At 49.7% G+C, this 19,980-nt stretch overlaps 1 protein-coding gene across 1 annotated transcript; it reads left to right on the top strand.

Moving 5' to 3' along the window:
- Positions 1-7,715: 7,715 nt before the first annotated feature.
- On the top strand, positions 7,716-9,001 carry LOC103633080 (uncharacterized). Its single transcript, NM_001371025.1, has one exon. It carries the CDS (start codon positions 8,226-8,228, stop codon positions 8,766-8,768), a length of 543 nt encoding a protein of 180 aa, NP_001357954.1. The 5' UTR covers positions 7,716-8,225; the 3' UTR covers positions 8,769-9,001.
- The last annotated feature ends 10,979 nt before the right edge of the window (positions 9,002-19,980 follow it).

Raw genomic sequence — 19,980 nt, 5'->3', positions numbered from 1 at the left:
GACGAGAGGGTGAGCCGAGGCTACCACCCCAGGCGTGGGGGACGCTACGACAGCGGGGAGGATCGGAGTCCCTCGCCCAAACCACCCGGTCCGCAGGCTTTCAGCCGCGCCATACGACGGGCGCCATTCCCGACACCGCTCGCGCCTGGTTGGAGCACCTGCCTCCAGGGCAGATCTCCAACTGGGACGACCTGGTCCAAGCCTTCGCCGGCAATTTCCAGGGCACGTACGTGCGCCCTGGAAACTCCTGGGACCTCTGAAGCTACCGGCAGCAGCCGGGAGAGTCTCTCCGGGACTACATCCGGCGATTCTCGAAGCAGCGCACCGAGCTGCCCAACATCACCGATTCAGATGTCATCGGCGCGTTCCTCGCCGGCACCACTTGTCGCGACCTGGTCAGCAAGCTAGGTCGAAAGACCCCCACCAGGGCGAGCGAGCTGATGGACATCACCACCAAGTTCGCCTCTGGCCAGGAGGCGGTTGAGGCTATCTTCCGGAAGGACAGGTAGCCCCAGGGCCGCCCACCGGAAGACGCCCCCGAGGCGTCAACTCAGCGCGGCGCCAAGAAGAAGGGCAAGAAGAAGTCGCAAGCGAAACGCGACGCCGCCGACGCGGACCTTGACGCCGCCGCCGAGTACAAGAACCCTCGGAAACCCCCCGGAGGTGCCAACCTTTTCGAAAAGATGCTCAAGGAGCCGTGCCCCTATCATCAGGGGCCCGTCAAGCACACCCTTGAGGAGTGCGCCATGCTTCGGCGCCACTTCCACAGGGCCGGGCCACCCGCGGAGGGTGGCAGGGCTCGCGACGACGACAAAAAGGAGGATCACCAGGCAAGAGAGTTCCCCGAGGTTCGTGACTGCTTCATGATCTACGGTGGGCAAGCGGCGAACGCCTCGGCTCGGCACCGCAAGCAAGAGCGTCGGAAGGTCTGTTCGGTAAAGGTGGCGGCGCCAGTCTACCTAGACTGGTCCGACAAGCCCATCACCTTCGACCAAGCCGACCACCCCGACCACATGCCGAGCCCGGGGAAATACCCGCTCGTTGTCGACCCCGTCATCGGCGACGTCAGGCTCACCAAGGTCCTCATGGACGGAGGCAGCAGCCTCAACATCATCTACGCCGAGACCCTCGGGCTCCTGCGTGTTGATCTATCCTCGGTCCAGGCAGGCGATGCGCCTTTCCACGAGATCATCCCCGGGAAGCGCGTCCAGCCCCTCGGACGACTCGACCTTCCTGTCTGCTTCGGAACACCCTCCAACTTCTGAAGGGAGACCCTCACGTTCGAGGTGGTCGGGTTCCGAGGAACCTACCACGTAGTATTGGGGAGGCCATGCTACGCGAAGTTCATGGCCGTCCCCAATTACACCTACCTCAAGCTCAAGATGCCGGGCCCCAACGGGGTCATCACCGTCGGCCCCACGTACAAACACGCGTTCGAATGCGACGTGGAGTGCGTGGAGTACGCCGAGGCCCTCGCCGAATCCGAGGCCCTCATCGCCAACCTGGAGAGCCTCTCTAAGGAGGTGCCAGACGTGAAGCGTCACGCCAGCAACTTCGAGCCAGCGGAGACGGTTAAGTCCGTCCCCCTCGACCCCAGCAGCGACGCCTCCAAGCAGATCCGGATCGGCTCCGAGCTCGATCCCAAATAGGAAGCAGTGCTCGTCGACTTTCTCCGCGCGAACGCCGACATTTTCGTGTGGAGTCCCTCGGACATGCCCGGCATACCGAGGGATGTCGCCGAGCACTCGCTGGATATCCGAGCTGGAGCCCGACCCGTGAAGCAGCCTCTGCGCCGATTCGACGAGGAAAAGCGCAGAGCCATAGGCGAGGAGATCCACAAGCTAATGGCGGCAGGGTTCATCAAAGAGGTATTCCATCCCGAATGGCTTGCCAACCCTGTGCTTGTGAGAAAGAAAGGAGGGAAATGGCGGATGTGTGTAGACTACACTGGTCTAAACAAAGCATGTCCGAAGGTTCCCTACCCTCTGCCTCGCATCGATCAAATCGTGGATTCCACTGCCGGGTGCGAAACCCTGTCTTTCCTCGATGCCTACTCAGGGTATCACCAAATCAGGATGAAAGAGTCCGACCAGCTCGCGACTTCTTTCATCACACCCTTCGGCATGTACTGCTATGTCACCATGCCGTTCGGCTTGAGGAATGCGGGCGCGACGTACCAGCGGTGCATGAACCATGTGTTCGGCGAACAGATTGGCCGGACGGTCGAGGCCTACGTCGATGACATCGTAGTCAAGACCAGGAAAGCATCCGACCTCCTTTCCGACCTTGAAGTGACATTCCGATGCCTTAAGGCGAAAGGCGTGAAGCTTAATTCCGAGAAGCGTGTCTTCGGGGTACCCCGAGGCATGCTCTTGGGGTTCATCGTCTCCGAGCGGGGCATCGAAGCCAACCCGGAGAAGATCGCGGCCATCACCAGCATGGGGCCCATCAAGGACTTGAAAGGCGTACAGAGAGTCATGGGATGCCTTGCAGCTCTGAGCCGCTTCATCTCACGCCTCGGCGAAAGATGCCTACCTCTGTACCGCCTCTTAAGGAAGGCCGAGTGCTTCACTTGGACCCCCGAGGCCGAGGAAGCCCTCGGGAACCTGAAGGTGCTCCTCACGAATGCGCCCATCTTGGTGCCCCCCGCTGCCGGAGAAGCCCTCTTGATCTACGTCGCCGCGACCACTCAGGTGGTTAGCGCTGCGATTGTGGTTGAGAGACGAGAAGAGGGGCATGCATTGCCCATTCAGAGGCCATTCTACTTCATCAGCGAGGTACTGTCCGAAACCAAGATCCGCTACCCACAAATTCAGAAGCTGCTGTACGCGGTGATCCTGACGCGGCGGAAGTTACGACACTACTTCGAGTCTCATCCGGTAACTGTGGTGTCATCCTTCCCCCTGGGGGGAAATCATCCAGTGCCGAGAGGCCTCGGGTAGAATCGCAAAGTGGGCGGTGGAAATCATGGGCGAAGCGATCTCGTTCGCCCCTCGGAAGGCCATCAAGTCCCAGGTCTTGGTGGACTTCGTGGCTGAATGGGTCGCCACCCAGCTCCCAACGGTTCCGATCTAGCCGGAACTCTGGACCATGTTCTTCAACGGGTCGCTGATGAAGACAGGGGCCGGCGCAGGCCTACTCTTCATCTCGCCCCTCGGAAAGCATCTACGCTACGTGCTACGCCTCCACTTCCCGGCGTCCAACAATGTGGCTGAGTACGAGGCTCTGGTCAACGGGTTGCGCATCGCCATCGAGCTAGGGGTCCGACGCCTCGACGCTCGCGGTGACTCGCAGCTCGTCATCGACCAAGTCATGAAGAACTCCCACTTCCGCGACCCAAAGATGGAAGCCTACTGCGATGAGGTTCGGCGCCTGGAAGACAAGTTCTACGGGCTCGAGCTCAACCACATTGCCCGACGCTACAACGAGACTGCGGACGAGCTGGCTAAAATAGCCTCGGGGCGAACAACGGTTCCCCCAGACGTCTTCTCTCGAGACCTGCATCAACCCTCCGTCAAGATCGACGACACGCCCGAGCCCGAGGCACCCTCGGCCCAGCCCGAGGAACCCTCGGCCCAGCCCGAGGCACCCTCGGCTCGGCCCGAGGCACCCTCAGCTCGGCCCGAGGCACCCTCGGTTCAGCCCGAGGTACCCTCAGCCCCCGAGGGTGAGGCACTGCGCGTCGAGGAGGAGCGAAGCGGGGTCACGCCTAATCGAAACTGGCAGACCCCGTACCTGCAATATCTCCACCGAGGAGAGCTACCCCTCGACCGAGCCGAAGCTCGGCGGTTGGCGCGGCGCGCCAAGTCGTTTGTCCTGGTGGGGGACGGGAAGGAGCTCTACCACCGCAGCCCCTCGGGCATCCTCCAGCGATGCATTTCCATCGCCGAAGGCCAGGAGCTCCTACGGGAGATACACTCGGGGGCTTGTGGCCATCACGCAGCACCTCGAGCCCTCGTCGGAAACGCCTTCCGACAAGGTTTCTATTGGCCGACGGCGGTGGCCGACGCCACTAGAATTCTCCGCACCTGCGAAGGGTGTCAGTTCTACGCGAGGCAGACTCGCCTGCCCGCTCAGGCTCTGCAGACGAAACCCATCACCTGGCTTTTTGCTGTGTGGGGTCTGGACCTCGTCGGCCCCTTGCAGAAGGCACCCGAGCGCTACACGCACCATTGGGAAAGGCCGTTCGTCATCGCCAAAGTTCTGAAGCCCGGAACGAACAAGCTGGCCGACAGTCAAGGCGAGGTCTACACCAACACTTGGAACATCCAACAGCTACGTCGCTTCTACCCTTAAGATGTTTTCAAGTTGTTCGTATACCTCGTTCCTACGCAAAATTTGGTCATCAAGGAAGGGTCAGCCTTGCCTTGGCAAAGCCCGACCCTCCCTCGGGGGCTAAAAAGGGGGGAACCCCCTCCATGTCAAAATTTTCAACCAAAAAGGCTTCCGTGTTCCCCCGGCTATGTCGGTAGCAGGACCCCAAGAAGCGAACGCGGGTGCATGTAAGTGGCAAGGTTGACTGAGCCGAGGGACTCCTACGCCTCTGGGTTACGAATACCTCACTCGTCACCTACCACGAAAAATGACTCCTACTTGGGCAAGCCACCCTGCTACTGACGACCGGAGCCGGACGCGCAAAATGAAAAGGAAAAGGGGCACGACTTTATACTACGATAATAAAGTGTTCAGGCCTCAGCGGCCACAAAAGACACACGTGCATTCAAACGAAACTACTCCGACAGTGTTAGGCGCCGCCCGGGGAAGGAGCCGCGCCTTCGGCTTCGTCCTCGCCCTCGGCAAAGTCCACCCCGACTTCGGACGACGGCGCAGGCGGGAGGATCTCTGCCTCGAAGGTGGTCGCCAGCACTGCGCTCGGGCCCGTGGCGGCCGCGTCGAGCCTCTGGACTTCAGCCAGGGCGGCTTCATCTTCGTCAGGGAGGCAATACCCCTCGCTGACCCGCTCCAGATCCACGACGTAGTGGGAAGCAAGCACGGCGAAGGCCCGCCTGACGCCGTGGTGTAGCGCCTCGCGGAGTTTTCCGCGCACGTGATCGCCCAAGGCCTGCAGGCGACTTTGAGGGGAACTTCCTGAGGGGACGTCGTCGAAGCCAAAGACCCGGCAGAAGTCCGAGATGGCCTCGGACATGGCCGTGTGGTCGGCCTCCCTCTGCTCGGCCGCCCCGGCAAGCGCCCTGGTGGACTCATCAAGGGCGGACTCGAGCTCTGCGAACAGTCAGAGCGCAAGGCCTCAAACACAAGCGAAGGAAACAAGCTGAAACGAAAACCGAAAATGGCCAGGACATACCTCCGACTTGGGCACGCTGCTCCGAGGCTGCGGCCTGGGCTACGGCTAGGTCTGCGGCAAGGACTCCAGCCCGGCTTTCGGCCTCGGCAGCCCGGCCCCGAGATTGGTCTCGCTCATTGGCGACCTGGTCGAACTCCGACTGCCGTCGTTGCACCTCCACGCCTGCCGCTGCCGCCTTTGCGCGAGCCGCTGCCGCCTCTGCTCTCAGATCGGAGCAGAGCAACCGAAGGTCCGCCACCTCGGCGCCCTGCTGGGAGAGGCGCGCAGTAGCCCCAACGAGCGAGGTCCTCAGGGAACGCAGCGAGCCCCAGATGTCGACCTCGTGACGGATGAACGACGACTTGGCGGCGCTCAGATCCGTCAGATCCTGAGGGAAGGAAGCGGGGCGTCACAAAAGACGCCTTGGTCACAAAAAAGCTATGCCTGGAACCATTACCTGGAGGATCTTGGGAACGTCCCTGCAAAAGACCTCCAGCGACGACCGGAGCGACCCCACCGTTGCTTCAGCACACTCGCGGAGCTCGTCCCAAGACTGCTCCTCCCGCTCATCGTCAAGAACGAAGAAGGGATCCGAAGCATCACGGGTCCGGAACCGGAGCAACTAGCGTCGCCCCTCGGAGCCCCGCCGCGCGGGGACAAGGCTGCCGCTCGGCGGGACGGATCGCGTTTCCACGCCCCCCTCCTCCGAGGCACCGCGCGCCGATGCCTCGGCCATCTCAGCGTCGGCAGCAACAGGCCGCTCCCCGACCAGGACGGCAGCGGCTTCAGCAGCAGCAGGCGCCAGCGCCGGCGGCATGTCTGGTAGGCCCGAGGCCACGTCCGCGCCAGCCGCCTCCTCAAGCACGATGGCCGCCTCGGCAGAAGAACCGGCCTCGGGAACTCGCCCCACGGCGACTGGTGGCGCCTGAGCCCCCCGTTGTGGAGCGCCTTGCGGGAAGGTCAGCTGAACAGCGAGGCCCGGCGCGGCATCGGCTGCGGAAGCCGACACCGTCTTAAGGGCTTTCCGGGGAGCCAGATCGGTCAGGCCATGGCTTCGCTTGCTGAGGAAGAAAGAAAAGCCGCGGTCGGGATATGCGAATGAGGAGCTAGGACGAAGACGTTCCAAAGTACTTACCCGCTCCGGGCCATGATCAACCGCGCCTGAGGGGAGGTCTCCCGGATCTCGACCCCCGAAGGTACCGCCGAGGCTCGCCTTGCCACCAGCTTCGGTACCGTCCTCGCCTCGGGCGCCTTGGACGCCTGGGAGACGAACTACCCAAGCGCTGCCTCGACGACCTGAGGGCCACTCTCCTGCGCTGCCGGCGTGGGCGACGGCTCTCGGGGAACAGACGCCTCGGCCTGACTCCCCGGGGTCACCTTGACTTCCCTGGCCGAGGGGTCAAGTACCCCCTCGGTCTGCCCCCGCTCTTTGGGCCGGGACCACGGCGCCCCGACCCCAGGAACTGACGGCGCCAGCCCGCCCGGGGGCTGGCTTGACGACCCCTGGCCTAGCCTCAAACCCGGGCTAAGGCCGAGGCGGGCAGCCATGTCGTCGTCCTCGTCATCATCTTCATCATCGTTGTTGTCGTCAGGCGTTTCCGGCGATGGCTCCCTCGAGAGTCCATCCTTCTCCTGTCGACGACGGAGCTTTTCCAAGGCGTCTTGGGCCCGAGCCTTCTCCGCGTCTTTCTTCTTCTTCTCCTCCGCGGCAACCCGCCGCGCTGCCCGGTCCACCGCGTCCTCCGGGACCCATGGCCGGGAAGGCTTGTGCCACCCTACCTCCTAAAGACAGATGAAAATCTCGACCGTAAGGACCAAGGGCAATCCGACACAGGGAGAAAGAAGGAGCGGACACTCACCAGGGTCACGCACCCGTCGTCGGGGCACATCAAGGGCAAACTCTCGACGACTGTTATTTAATCTGAGCCCGAGTCTAATTCCTCGAACTTCGATCGATGTCCGACTATTTTAATCTGAGTCCGTACTCTCAAACGGAATGCTCAATATGTCGTCCTCTAATCAATTTTATCCGACTCGACCAAATATCTCATGTCCGAACCGAACTCAAAACTTCGTATCGACAGCGGTTTTAAAATGTCACGATTCACTTTCTCCGACTAAAAATCCAAAGCCGATCAGAAGTCTGAGAGAAACATTCATTTCTAAAATAGTGCGCGAGAAAATTTCAAAAGTAACACCAAAAATCGAATTCTCGATCCAAATTACACTCAGTCGTCTGTCATCTAGACATTGGTTTATTTTTCGTTCGTCACACCGGTTCGAGTTTTTCTCACAGATGAAACGCCAATCAAATCCAGGGATATTTTCGGGTTCTTTAGTCTAGAAGCAACCCTTGCTTCTCCACTAAGCAACCAGCCCTGAAACCCTAGCCATTTTCTATAAATAGAAAGCCTCCCCTTGCAAATTGGCTATTATTCATCTACCCCCTAGCCGCCACTTTCTTTTTCCTTCTCTTTCTTCCTCACGGTGGCGGCAGCAGGGAGCTTAGCTCCTTCTCCCATGGCACACGGCAGCAGCACCTCCCATGGCGCCGCCGTAGCTCAAGCAGCCGAGCTTCCCTCCACGGTCGAGCGCTCTCCCTGCTCCTTCTCCCTCGTGCAGGCCTGCTCCAGCCGAGTCCCCTTCTTCCTCCTCCTCTCCATGGCGTGAGCTCCATTTTCAGAGCCGCCGAAGCTCCTCCCAGGATGCTGGCCTCTCTCCCCTGGCCGGCCCTCTGATCCCTGCGCTCGGTATCCCTGCAGCAGGACGCCCCTCTTCCTCGGCGCGTTGAAGCTGCTCCCATGGCGCCCATCTCTTCCTCCCTCTCTCTGCTGTCCATGGCAAGCAGCCGAGCGCCCTCCCTGTTCTCCTCTTGGCGCGAGCTCCCTGCTCCTTGCTCGACGGCCAACAGAGGACAGCGACGCCCTTCTTCCCCAATAGCATGGAGCAGCGGCTTCCCTCTCCCAACTCGGCCTCGCCATCGCGCAGGGAAGGGCAGGCGCCCAGAAATTCCAGCAGCCTCTCCATGGCCGAGCTCCCTGTTCCCTCTGCTCTAGCCGGCCATCTCCCGCAGCACACGTCGAGCTCCCCTTCGATCCGGTTCAGCGCAGGCAGCAGCAGCTTCTATGGATGGCGCCCAGAAATTTTTTCCAGCGCCTCGCTGTTCATCTTCCTCCCAGCCGGCTTCCCTCCCCTGCTGCTGCTCGCCCCTTCCTCCTTTTCCCTGGTGCGGCAGCAAGGATCCCCTGCTCGGACTGCAGCCATGGCGTCCAAGTCTCTGCGCAGCAATGCCGGTCCAAAAACTGCAGCCCTGTCACTCCCCTGGCTTCGTCGCTGCTTTGTGCTGCGCAGTGAACAGCACGCCGTCGACGCTCGCCGGGTGTTTGCTGTTTTTGCGCAGCCCCATCCGCGACGTCTTTCACCCCCGATGAGACAACGACGCTCCTTGTTTGATTCCACATCGGCGTTATTTTCATATGATTAATTGTGTATGTGTGCTGTTTTATTTTTGTTTTGTGGAAGAGAGGCACCCCGTGTTTTGAGTGGAGAAGAAGGCAAGCCGCTCGATGCTCGTCAGATGTTCGGAGCGATGCACAAATCGGAATCACCGTCGATCTTGAAAACGCCGTTTGAGTTTGTTTATGGTGAGCCGATGCATGTCGCTCTCGATTGACTTGATTAATAAATTATATAGATGTGGTTGAAATGTTTTGGCGGTAGGTCGTAATATGGTCATGCTTATGATTTCGAGTTAGAGATTGGTGGTTGTCAATTCGTATAAATTGGTCGATGTGGTGCATGTATGTGTGGACGTGCGTAAAATGTTTCGGTTATACGCATTGGTAGGATCGCGTTTGCGATTGGAGAACAAGAGGTTGTTTGATGTGTGCGAATTGTTTGTCTAATTATCTTTTGGTCGATGTGGTGGCGTAAGATATTTGTTTGAAGTGTGCGGGTATATGCCATAATATGGTTATACTCGCAACGAAGGAAGATGTATGTCTGGTGTAACACAATGTTAGATTACTGGCGTATAACCGTGTGAAGGATGCTTCCGATGTTCATATGACTAAAGGGTATTGTAGTAGCAAAGAGAGAAGTAAGTCTAATATTTTTAAACTATTAGTTGATAGCACCTATCGTCTTCGTCATGATTTTTGTTGTATGGCGGATCGATGCCTTGTCGTCGTAGCCTCGGGAAATTTTTGGAAATGTGCTGGTGCTTTACTGATAGGGTTGTATGTACTTGTGATGTATTACAATAGCCGTGTGTCGTGCAAGTATCCACAAATGGTGAAAGGAGTGTATGTTGGTAATTAGAAAATGGTCACTTCGTTAGCCAATAGCCAAGCTTATGCCGAGATTTAAAATATGGGCAAGTTGAATTGAAATCTTGCTTATCTAGGCGTGTGGTTAAATAATAATAATTTTGGCTTGTGTAGTGAGGTGGTGACATGTCGAAGTAGTCATCGCTTCCTCTATGTTTTTAAGTCGAGTCAAAATACGGGGTACTAGTAGTACGCTAGTTAGGCGGTGTTCCAAACAGATAAATCGGGTGATGTGGTAGTTGTCAAGCGTGATAGAGGTTGAGTCACTTAGGTTATAAATTGATGCTCGACATGTGAGGTCTCCTAAAATATGGTGTTTTAAGTGACTTGTGTGTTGTCCAGTTTAAGTTGAGAAAATGGTTAAGAAAAACTAATTAACCTGCTCCCACCTCTGTTTTTGAGTTGCGAAGTCTAAAATACTTGCTAAGTTTTATACTGGTTAACCAACTTGTTAGATGACTTTAGTTAAGCTCGTGGTCACGATGATTTACTTGTTGTAGTCTAAATACGTATGGTTATGGTCGCGGATGAAAAGTATTAGTGCTCATGTGAGGTCTAAGTTAAAATGCAAATTATTGTGTGAACAACACTTCGAGATCAACTATCGGGGAGAATGCGTTGTTAATTAAATATGGTACTTCTAGTGCTCATAATGACACGGATAAAAATTAGTAAGTCCACTTGTTAGTTCTTACTTGGTCATTTTAACTCTAACAAATGTCAAAGTGTTATAATAATTCAAGTCTCTAGAAAGCGGCAATTCTTGAATTGTATAGAAGCTGAAATGTATTGATTGTTGTTTTGGGCTGCACGTACTGTTTTCGGTGTGTTGTATGTTTGATGAACTAAATTGTATTTTCTGTAGATATGTGCTATAGAAAAGTGGTAGATAACTTTATTATCTTGCTGGTGTTAAAATATGACAGGCATAAGTCTGATTGTTTAGGAGTTATGCTTTTTACCAATTCAGTAACTGAATCTGTCCAAATTCTGTACAGATTTCAGAAACTGCATTGTTTGCTCAAATTAATATTGCAATCTGTTCATGGTCGTTATAAGAAAGTTGTAGATGCTTTTCTGATCTTGCTTGTGTTAAAATTTCATAACCACAGGCCTGATAGTTTAAGAGTTATGAATTTTACAAACTGCTTGCTGTGTTCTGTCCACTGTCAGAACAGATTTCGAAAACTGTGTTGTTTGATTTAGTTAAACGTTGAATCACTTCTTAGTGATTATAAAAGTTATGTAGTGTTTTTGCTGAGCTTTCCAAAAAGCCTTGGATCACTATTTTTGGTGGCCTGAAGATTAAGTTATGGATGTTTAAAGTGTGAAGACTGAATCTGTCCAGTTCTGGACAGCACAGCCTTCATAGTGTATTTTACCCTTGATACATGTTAAAGCAGCCAGTGATGTTTGTAAATAATTTGTAGAACATTTAATTAGATTTCCAGAAAGTCTAAGATCACTTGGTTTGGATGTCTGAATCTTCAGTTATGAATTTTTAAAGTCACAAGTCTGAATCTGTCCAAATCTGGACAGCGGTTGTGTTAACACCTTTTGACCTTGCTAAGTGTTTAATCATGCTATGATGACAATACCAAAGTTGTAAAACACTTTTCAAGTTTTCGAGAAAGTCCTAGTTTACTATTTTTGGTTAAATATCTTGTGAGTTATGACTGAAACAAGTGACTGCTGTATTGCTGTCCAAAAATTCTGCTAGTGCGCTTTTGATTGTTTAGTTCACCCTTCTTGCTAAAAATGTTTGGTTTGCTCTTAAGTAATGTAGACTTGCCATGGTTAAGCTAGAGATGATATGTGTGTCTTGTTTTATATGTTTCTTTCTCTAGTGATTGCGATATAGGAGTTCCATAGATATTGACGCTTATGACCTCTATTGAATTTGTGTTATCAGTGATGCTTGTGTGTGATCAATAGGACAACTAATAAATAAAATATGTGTGCTTGTGATGTTGTAATTATGTGCGTAAATAAATAACATATTGTCGTCTTTTTAATGGTGTTAATGTTGAACGTCAATAATGTGTAGATAACTAAAGCGAACATGTGGTTGTTACGGTGTCTTCCATTTTATTGTTAGTCCGCCACTGCGTCCTTGTATATCTTGTGCTACTTTTGTGCTACTGTCACTATATTCATACATATGCATCTTGCATCTCATTTAGGACCGAGAGATGAAGACAGTACAAGTGATGTGGTGCCACCCACAAGATGCAGTCGGTGGACGACCCAAGGAAGGATGGACTTAACCAGTGGATGCTCGCCAAGCGAGTACCTCCCCCAGCAAACACTACCTAAGTGTTAAATTAAAGGCAAGCCCCGGTTTATGCATAACCAGTTCTATATATTATTTTACTACACTTAATGTTTGTAGGCTTGTATGGTGCACTTAAGTGTAGGAGTTGTTTGAAACCCTAGTTGCATTAACTCAGGATTCCTATTGAGATGGATACTAGTATGCTAGGTCGAGTAGCTGCTTTATTAATTAGGGATCTCGGTAGAAGTCGAGTGATTTTTCTAGCACTCGCGCGAGGTCAAGAATTGGTTGTATCCATTTTGATATCGTAATGATGGTGGTCTGTGGACAACGGTCCATGGGGATGAGTTGTCTACGAGACGGAAATTGGAATAGGGATTAAGGTGTGGTACCGTGTGTCAAGCGTTTGAACGTACTAAACACATGCCGAGAAATATGGTAAATCGGTAAGCCTAGTACCTGATTGAACCTGGGAGTAGACTTTGCCCCTCACGCGACCTGAGACGTGGTCTCCCATTCCGGTTATGGTGGGTACAAGTGCGGTCACTACACGACGGCAGTCGGGTCAGTGAGGCATTGTACGCCAAGGCGGTGAGCCCTGATCTGCTGACGGGGAATCGATGGGGACGGTTGATGTGTGTGGGGACGGAGTGCCTCGCCACGTCGTGTGTTTAGGTTTACCTTGCAAGGTTTAAAAACTCGATTCGAATTGTCTGCTTCTCGCAGCTAATGAGACTGCTTGATCCATGCTGCTACATTGAGTAATAAGTGGAAATGAGTTGACTGGCAAAAAGGTTGATTGCTTAAAAATGTTTGATATCATGTATGAGTAGCTAGGTACTCATCTAGTTTCAAAAGGATCATACTAAAACTTGAAAAGCTAAAACTTGGTTTTAGACTCAGCTAGTGCTTTTGGCAAACCAAACCCCTCAGCCAAACAGCTGCATGTCTAGAGGTAGAGGAGTAGACTCCTCACACCGGGTAAGTCTAGCTGAGTATTAGTATACTCAGCCTTGCTTGTGGCATAATTTTTGCAGGTACATCCTAGATTTGGGTGATGGTGTGACTTGGCCTCCATCCCTGCCACCGGGATAGACGGTCGAGTGGGTTACTGCTTCCGCAGGAGAGGACCAGGAGGAGTAGCGTGGCCAGGCTTCGCCATGTTACTCGGTTTTCTCCGTTAGTTATTTCCGCTGCATTAAAATTTATGATTATTATTTCTGAAGCTCCGATAATGTAATCACTAATGATACTTGTTAAATTTGTGGTATTATGCTTTATTGTATTTCTCTGTGTCTCACCTTCGAGTGAGCTAGTGGTATTCGATCCTGGTAAGTGGCTTTATCGGACTAGATCCGAGGGACTGGCGTTTTATTCCTACTTAAGTGTGGTCTAGCCTCTAAGGTGGGACTTAGGCACTTAAGTTGGAATAATTCGGGCGGTTCCGCCACAGTGCCGCGGTCAGGGAGCCATTCGGAGAAGGAATAGAAGTGTGAGGGTATTTCTGCAAGATGTCAGTGACTGTTAAAACAGTGTTCTAGACTCCTTCGGGTTATTCAAACCTGCAGGGTTTTATTTGCAAAGTCACCGTCGCGTGCGCGGGCGCGCGTGGGCGCGTCGCTGTTCCGGTGTAGGCTGGGCCGTTTGGGCTACTTTCGGCCCAATACTGTTTAAGCTTTTTCCTTTTCTTTTTCTGTAAACTTGAGAAATCTGTAGAAAATTGTAGAAAAATGGTAAAAACGTCAAATCAATTTTCCTAGGTTCCTTATTTTCCATAGTATTTAATAAAAATAGTTTTATGATTTTTAGGTCAAATAGGGAATTTTGGAGCATTTAAAATAGCCTAAAACCTTGTTTCTGGATTTTTAGAAAACAGATAATAATTCCAAAAATCCCCAAACTTTTTACATGAACTCTAAAAATTATTTAGAAGCCTTGGGTAGAGTTTAGTATTATTTGGACTTTGTTTGATACTTAGAACCCAAAACCCTACCCCTGCCTTTTGAACTTCACTATTGACTCCGAAAACCCTAGTTTCCCGGAAAACTGTGAAGGAAAGTTGTATTCAAGACTTTAGAAATAAACCTTTACTATCTTTGCACACTCATAAGCATTTCATGAGCATTCATTCTTATATACATATGGTTATATTTAGATAACGAGGAAGAAGTTGAAGTCGAAGAAGAGAAGACTTCGCCACCACCACCTACGGAACATCAGGCAGGAAATTGTTTTTACTTTGACATCTGCGGATCCGAGCCTGATTCACCTGTAAACCAAGGTAAGCCCCGGTGCATGCAACCCCTTCCTTGTGTTTTTAATAATTTCTGCACACTTTAAGTCTAGTGAAATGTGCATTAAGTTTATAGGAGTTGCTTGGAACCTTTTTGATGCATTGCCTTCCTTGATATCCACACCTTTATAGGATACTTCTGTTGAAGTATCAAAACATGATTTACAAAAATGCTTAGCCCTGCTTAGATCTTGTGGATAGAGGTTGTCCTTAGCCTAGCTCGAGAAAGGATGGCTTCTACCTGCAAGAATATTTTCATCTGAAGCATGCTGGGATCTTACTGCAAAGCTCCCTATAATGCTCTCTTCATCCTAAGGAACACAGAACAATCCTAAGGATGGAAGTATTTAACTCGCGACTTGGGCTAGGAACAGGTGATGCTCTGCCCGGGTCAATTAAGGATTGGATGCGTATGTAGGCCTGCTAGATCAAAGACTATCTTAACTGGCCACATGCCCTGGAAATGGAACAGGGTAAGCTTTGCCTCGGGCAGACTAATACCAGAATAAGATAACACGCAATGGGCGTTGAGAGATGGCGAGAGTAGCGTGTACCCTCCGTGGCAAGAGGCTGGACGGTGGTGTATCTGTGCTCTCGGTTGGCGTGAACCTGATCTGGTCTTAAGAACCCCGGTGGTGAGTTGACATATGCAAGGGTTAAGTGCTACATATGTCGTGTGGTTAGAGATCCTCAGCTGAGTAAATCGATTCGGATCGCCGTTATATCCCCGGAGAGTGGAGACTTGATCACTGACCTGCAACCTAAGTTAGGATGTTAACATTATGAATAAAAATGATGTTGGATTGATGAGATGGTGAAATTAGACTAGGTGCAACCAGAGTCTATTAATATTTAATCTGGCATTAAAATATTGAAATTAAGGACTCACTTTAGTAAGCTTTTTCTGAAAAGTATCTAAGTTGATTCTTGCTAAAAGCCTCTCCTTGATTCCTAAATCCAGCATATCCTTGAGAGTCTTTTTCCTTAGTCGGGTAAGACTTGCGAAAGTACACTTCGTACTCAGGGCTTTGTCCCATGTTGTTTTAGGTGAAGAAGCGACAAACTTTTGTTGCTTCTGTTCAAAGGTGGTACCCAAAGAGGAGAACCAAGACTAGAGCTGTGGGAGGGAAGGCCCTCCGTTAAAACTTTTTACTGTCTATTTGGGGAGAAGTTTTTGCCCCACATGGTATGTATAATAATACTCAGCACTCATATAGTATGTTCTGGTCTGTAAATATTTAACACTATCTTACTTTTCAATAAAAGTAAATTATTGTAACTGCTTCCGCATTTCCGTATCTCCGATGAATTGTAATGTCTGCGTGACGGGTGAAACGCTCTTGGGAAAGGTAAAGAAGTTCAGATACCAAACTTGTCAAGTGGTCAGCTGCACCTGCAGGGTTGTCTGAGGTCCGTTGGACAAGGACAACTGTAGGTGGGCCTAATTACTTGGGAGGTTCTGTGACAGCTGGTATCAGAGCGAAGCCCATCTCTGCAGATATTATGAGACATCTTCAAAAAGAATTTTCCAAGACTTATCTAGAAAATTTATTCCCTTCTTACCTAAGTATCTCTGAAGAGTTTATTTTAAAGACCAGGTAGTAAGAGTGCAACGTATAGAAGGTGTGAATCAACTAAGGTTGATTCTGTAATTACACATGCATCATGCTAAAAACTATACTAATAAGATTTCCCCTTAGAGAAATGATGCCGCGCACCAGAAAGACCGCTCGCAAATCTACTGGACCCATTGGCGTACCCCGCCATCAACTTGCTCCAAGACATGAAGAAAGTTATGTCTGATCATCTTCTTTATTTCATGCCTTTGAATTCCCCATACCTATCTAAGGCATACCAACTTAACCTTGTGATTGTTTTCCCTACGTATCTAATCAGATACTAATCCTTGACCTTGTGATCTCTATGATGGGCATAGAAATATGCTTGGGGCTGAATTAACAGTATCCCATCATACTTCTTTCATCAAGTTTAGGTTATGGCCATGCCTTGTTCATTTCATCGGGCCATGATCTATTTGGCTCTCTACTTGTAACCATCTTTACTGGTGGAGTATCTCTTTGTATATTGTCACCCTTGCCCAATCCATTAGTGTCACGCGAGATTTCTTATTGGTTACGTCTAGCAATGGTGTTATGACTAAAACCGATGGCAGCGTGATGAAACCGAGGGCCTCATGTGGATGCACACACATGGTTGCGCTACTTGGCACCCGCTGGTATCACCGTTAATAGTCATAATCCATTATTAGACTATATCGATATGTTATCTTTGCGCAAATTGTTCTTACCACGTGAGATTCATTATTGGTGCCAGTTTTGTAATGGTGTCATGGTTAAGAACTTATGGTACCGCGGCGAAACTGAGAGCCTCCTGTGAATGTGCACACAGGATTTTGCTGCTTGGCGCATGCCGGTATCGAGGTCTCTAGTCATGATCCATTATGGAATTACACTGATATGTTATCTTCCATTGACCTTTCCTTGAAACAATTTCTATGTTGTTTGTGAAGAGATCAAGCAACATCTGTCATTTCCGTTGGATCAAAAGGGCATACCACTTTCATGTGTGGTCTTATTTCTTTTGATCTTGGTAGTGACTACTCATACAAGTTCCCTTTACATCCTTTGTGTAAAGGTGAAGCCTTGGAGCTTTTTAGTGTTGGAAAACAACTGATTAGCTCTCAAAATAGAGATCTGCTTCCCCTGATGCTCAAATGCAGGAGTTTGTACATTCGCTCTCTTATTTAACCCATGTATTCCCTAACCAAGTGGATAATTCATCTCGCATGAGGAAACAGATGAACAACTTGACCAAATAGATTTTTACCCACATACATACTCTCTTATTAACAAAGAGTGAACTCTCAACCCTTGGCTTACCAATGGTACTGAGAGGATTTGCTTAATGTCAAAAGTAGTTGAACAAGTTGGTTTTGACTAACTTGTAACTGCCCAATGAATGAAGGCTGAGTTTAGAGATCGTTTTATTGAGTTGTCTAAACTCACTTTGGTTCAATCCACCCTAAAGAAAGTACTTACCAAAATCAAATTAAGTCGACCAGTAACCACCTAATTATCGCTCTAGTCGCGCCTCGACCGCCTCACGCGTGCTTTTCCTACGTGTGTGATCATGCCGATCCATGACTAGTGCTGGATAAATGGACTGGTTGCAAAGTCCGCATCTACAGATCCCTCCGCTAGTAATTTTCTTGAATCTATATCACCTTTCGTGGACTTGGATTCCTTGGCTAACACGAGTTGACCGTGATGTTATTCGACATTCACACCCGTCTCGTGTGCTATGAACTTACTGTAACCACTTGTTGGTAAACCTCTTTCTGTGTGTTATACCCAAGATGGTGCATCTAATTCTGTTTGGGTAAAATTGCGTAATTGCCGCTCGCCCAACATACTCAGATAGTACAGTGCCATTAGAAGAAGCAAATTGCACACATGGAACCTTATGTGTTCTTCTGGCTGACATCGTCTCTATTGGTGGACAAAGATGAAGATTGAAATCGCACGCTATGTGGCGAGATGTGACACTTGTAGACGTGTCAAGGCCATACACATGAAAGCTGCTGGGCCATTGCAATCGTTACCTATTCCAACATGGAAATGGGAGGATATTAGTATGGACTTTATTGTGGGATTACCCAGGACCGCCAAAGGGTATGATTCTATCTGGGTTATCGTAGATCGACTTACGAAGATTGCCCACTTCCTTCCAGTCAGGGTAAAGTATACAGTGGCCACGTATGCAGAATTATACATTGCCCGTATTCTCAGTTTGCATGGTGTTCCGAAGACTATAGTGTCGGATCGTGGACCGCAATTCGTGTCCAAATTTTGGGAAGAACTTCACAAGGCTTTGGATACTAAGTTGCTCCATAGTTCGGCCTATCATCCTCAAACCAGTGGGCAGACTGAGAGGGTAAATCAAATACTTGAAGATATGTTACGGGCTTGTGCTTTGGAATTCCCACAGAAATGGGATGATTGTTTACCATTAGTGGAGTTCTCATATAATAATAGCTATCAAGAAAGCATTAAGATGGCACCCTTATAGCTTTATATGGACGACGATGTCGCACTCCGTTAAGCTGGTCTGAACCTGGTGAAAGATATTTCTTCAGACCTAATATGGTAAAAGAGACCGAAGAAAAAGTTCAGCGAATAATTCATAATTTGAAGAAAGCTCAAGCTCGTCAGAAGAGTTATGCAGACAAGCGACGACAACCCTTGTACTTTCTAGTTGGAGATTATGTCTATCTGAAAGTTTCACCGATGAAGGGGGTATCACGTTTCGGGATTAAAGGGAAGCTTGCACCCCGGTATATTGGTCCTTTTCCTGTTCTTGAACAATATTGACCAGTGGCATACCGACTTCAGTTACCCGAAACCTTGTCTGCAGTACATAATGTGTTCCACGTGTCTCAATTGAAGAAGTGTCTTTGGGTTCCCAATCGAACCATTGACGTAACGGATGTTGCCCTAGAACCAGACTTAACATATTCTGAGTATCCTATTCGAGTCTTGGATCAAAAGGACAGGGTTACCCGAAGAAAAACTCTTAGGTTTTACAAGATACAGTGGAACCAGCATTTAGAAAGTGAGGCTACATGGGAAACTCAAGACTTTTTAGAAAGGAATTTCACAGGCTTTTTGGCCTCATGCAATTTGTGAAGTGTAAAGGAGTAAGCCCCAAACCACCCCAGCCATGTACCATGAATAAGGAAATAAAGACATGTAGTGTTTCCTTTTCCATTACTTACCCTAGGACTTTTAATCTCGAGACGAGATTCTTTTATGGGGGGAAGGATGTAATACCCCTGGTGTTACTGTCACTAAAACTTGAGCATAACATCATAAGCATTGGCATTGCATATGTTTGACACACCTAGAGTGCATTCACTAGGCAAAAATTTCAAACAAGTTGTGTTGATATGACATTTTGTGAATCAAACCCTAGAGTAGAATACTCCACCCTGGATTGGGTTTAATAGAGCAAATAAGGCCTAAACAAGATAAAACTTCAAAATTCAATTGAAGAAGTCATAAAGTGTCACCATGGATAAACTTAAGTAGGATCCAAACCCTAAGAGTGCAAGAAACCCTAAGTGGAACTGTGGAAAACCCTAAACCTAAACCCTAGGGGGCTAAGTGCAAAATTAGTGCACTTTTGGACTAAAGTGCAAAAACCATGACAATAAGGTATCCTAAGTCAAATGGTTCACAAATATGTGAATTTGCAAGCTAAACCCTAAATTTTGGACCTATTAGCAAAAAGGACCCCATTTGTGTTCTTGAGCCAAGTCTGAAAATTTAGTGTTTGAGCTCAACTTTGGAGCTTTGTAACTTTTAAATTCTAAGGTTTTTGCCCTAGGTCACCACATCAAATTTGTAGACCTATCAAAGGAGAACAACTTTGCTTAAGAGTGTAAGCATGGTTGTTATGAAGAAATGGAAGAAAAACTCACCCAAAGTTGGGGTGACAAGCTGTTGAAGTCTGAATTTCAGACTGACAGTGTAACCACAGAAACTTTGGGTACAAATTCAAACATGATGCAGTAGGAATTTGGCTATAGTTGTTGTGGCAAAATTATAGCTGAATCTTTGGTCTACAACTTTGCTGCAGAACTCTAGGTATGTTGCCACAGAAAATTAAGAGAAATTTAACCCTAAACTTGGGCTATCAGGCCAACTGAATGAAGGACGCCATGGTACAGTATCTGAAAGGATTAGGACGCCAGCTCAACTCGCCGCCGACGATCCCCGCC

Source organism: Zea mays, chromosome 7 (assembly GCF_902167145.1).
Source record: "Zea mays cultivar B73 chromosome 7, Zm-B73-REFERENCE-NAM-5.0, whole genome shotgun sequence".
Taxonomy (NCBI): domain Eukaryota; kingdom Viridiplantae; phylum Streptophyta; class Magnoliopsida; order Poales; family Poaceae; genus Zea; species Zea mays.
The sequence above is the reverse complement of the archived record's forward strand: the minus strand, read 5'-3'. Positions and strand labels throughout refer to the sequence as shown.

Coding starts and splice junctions, on each gene's coding strand:
- LOC103633080 (NM_001371025.1), top strand. CDS start 8,226: ATGGAGCAGCGGCTTCCCTCTCCCAACTCGGCCTCGCCATCGCGCAGG.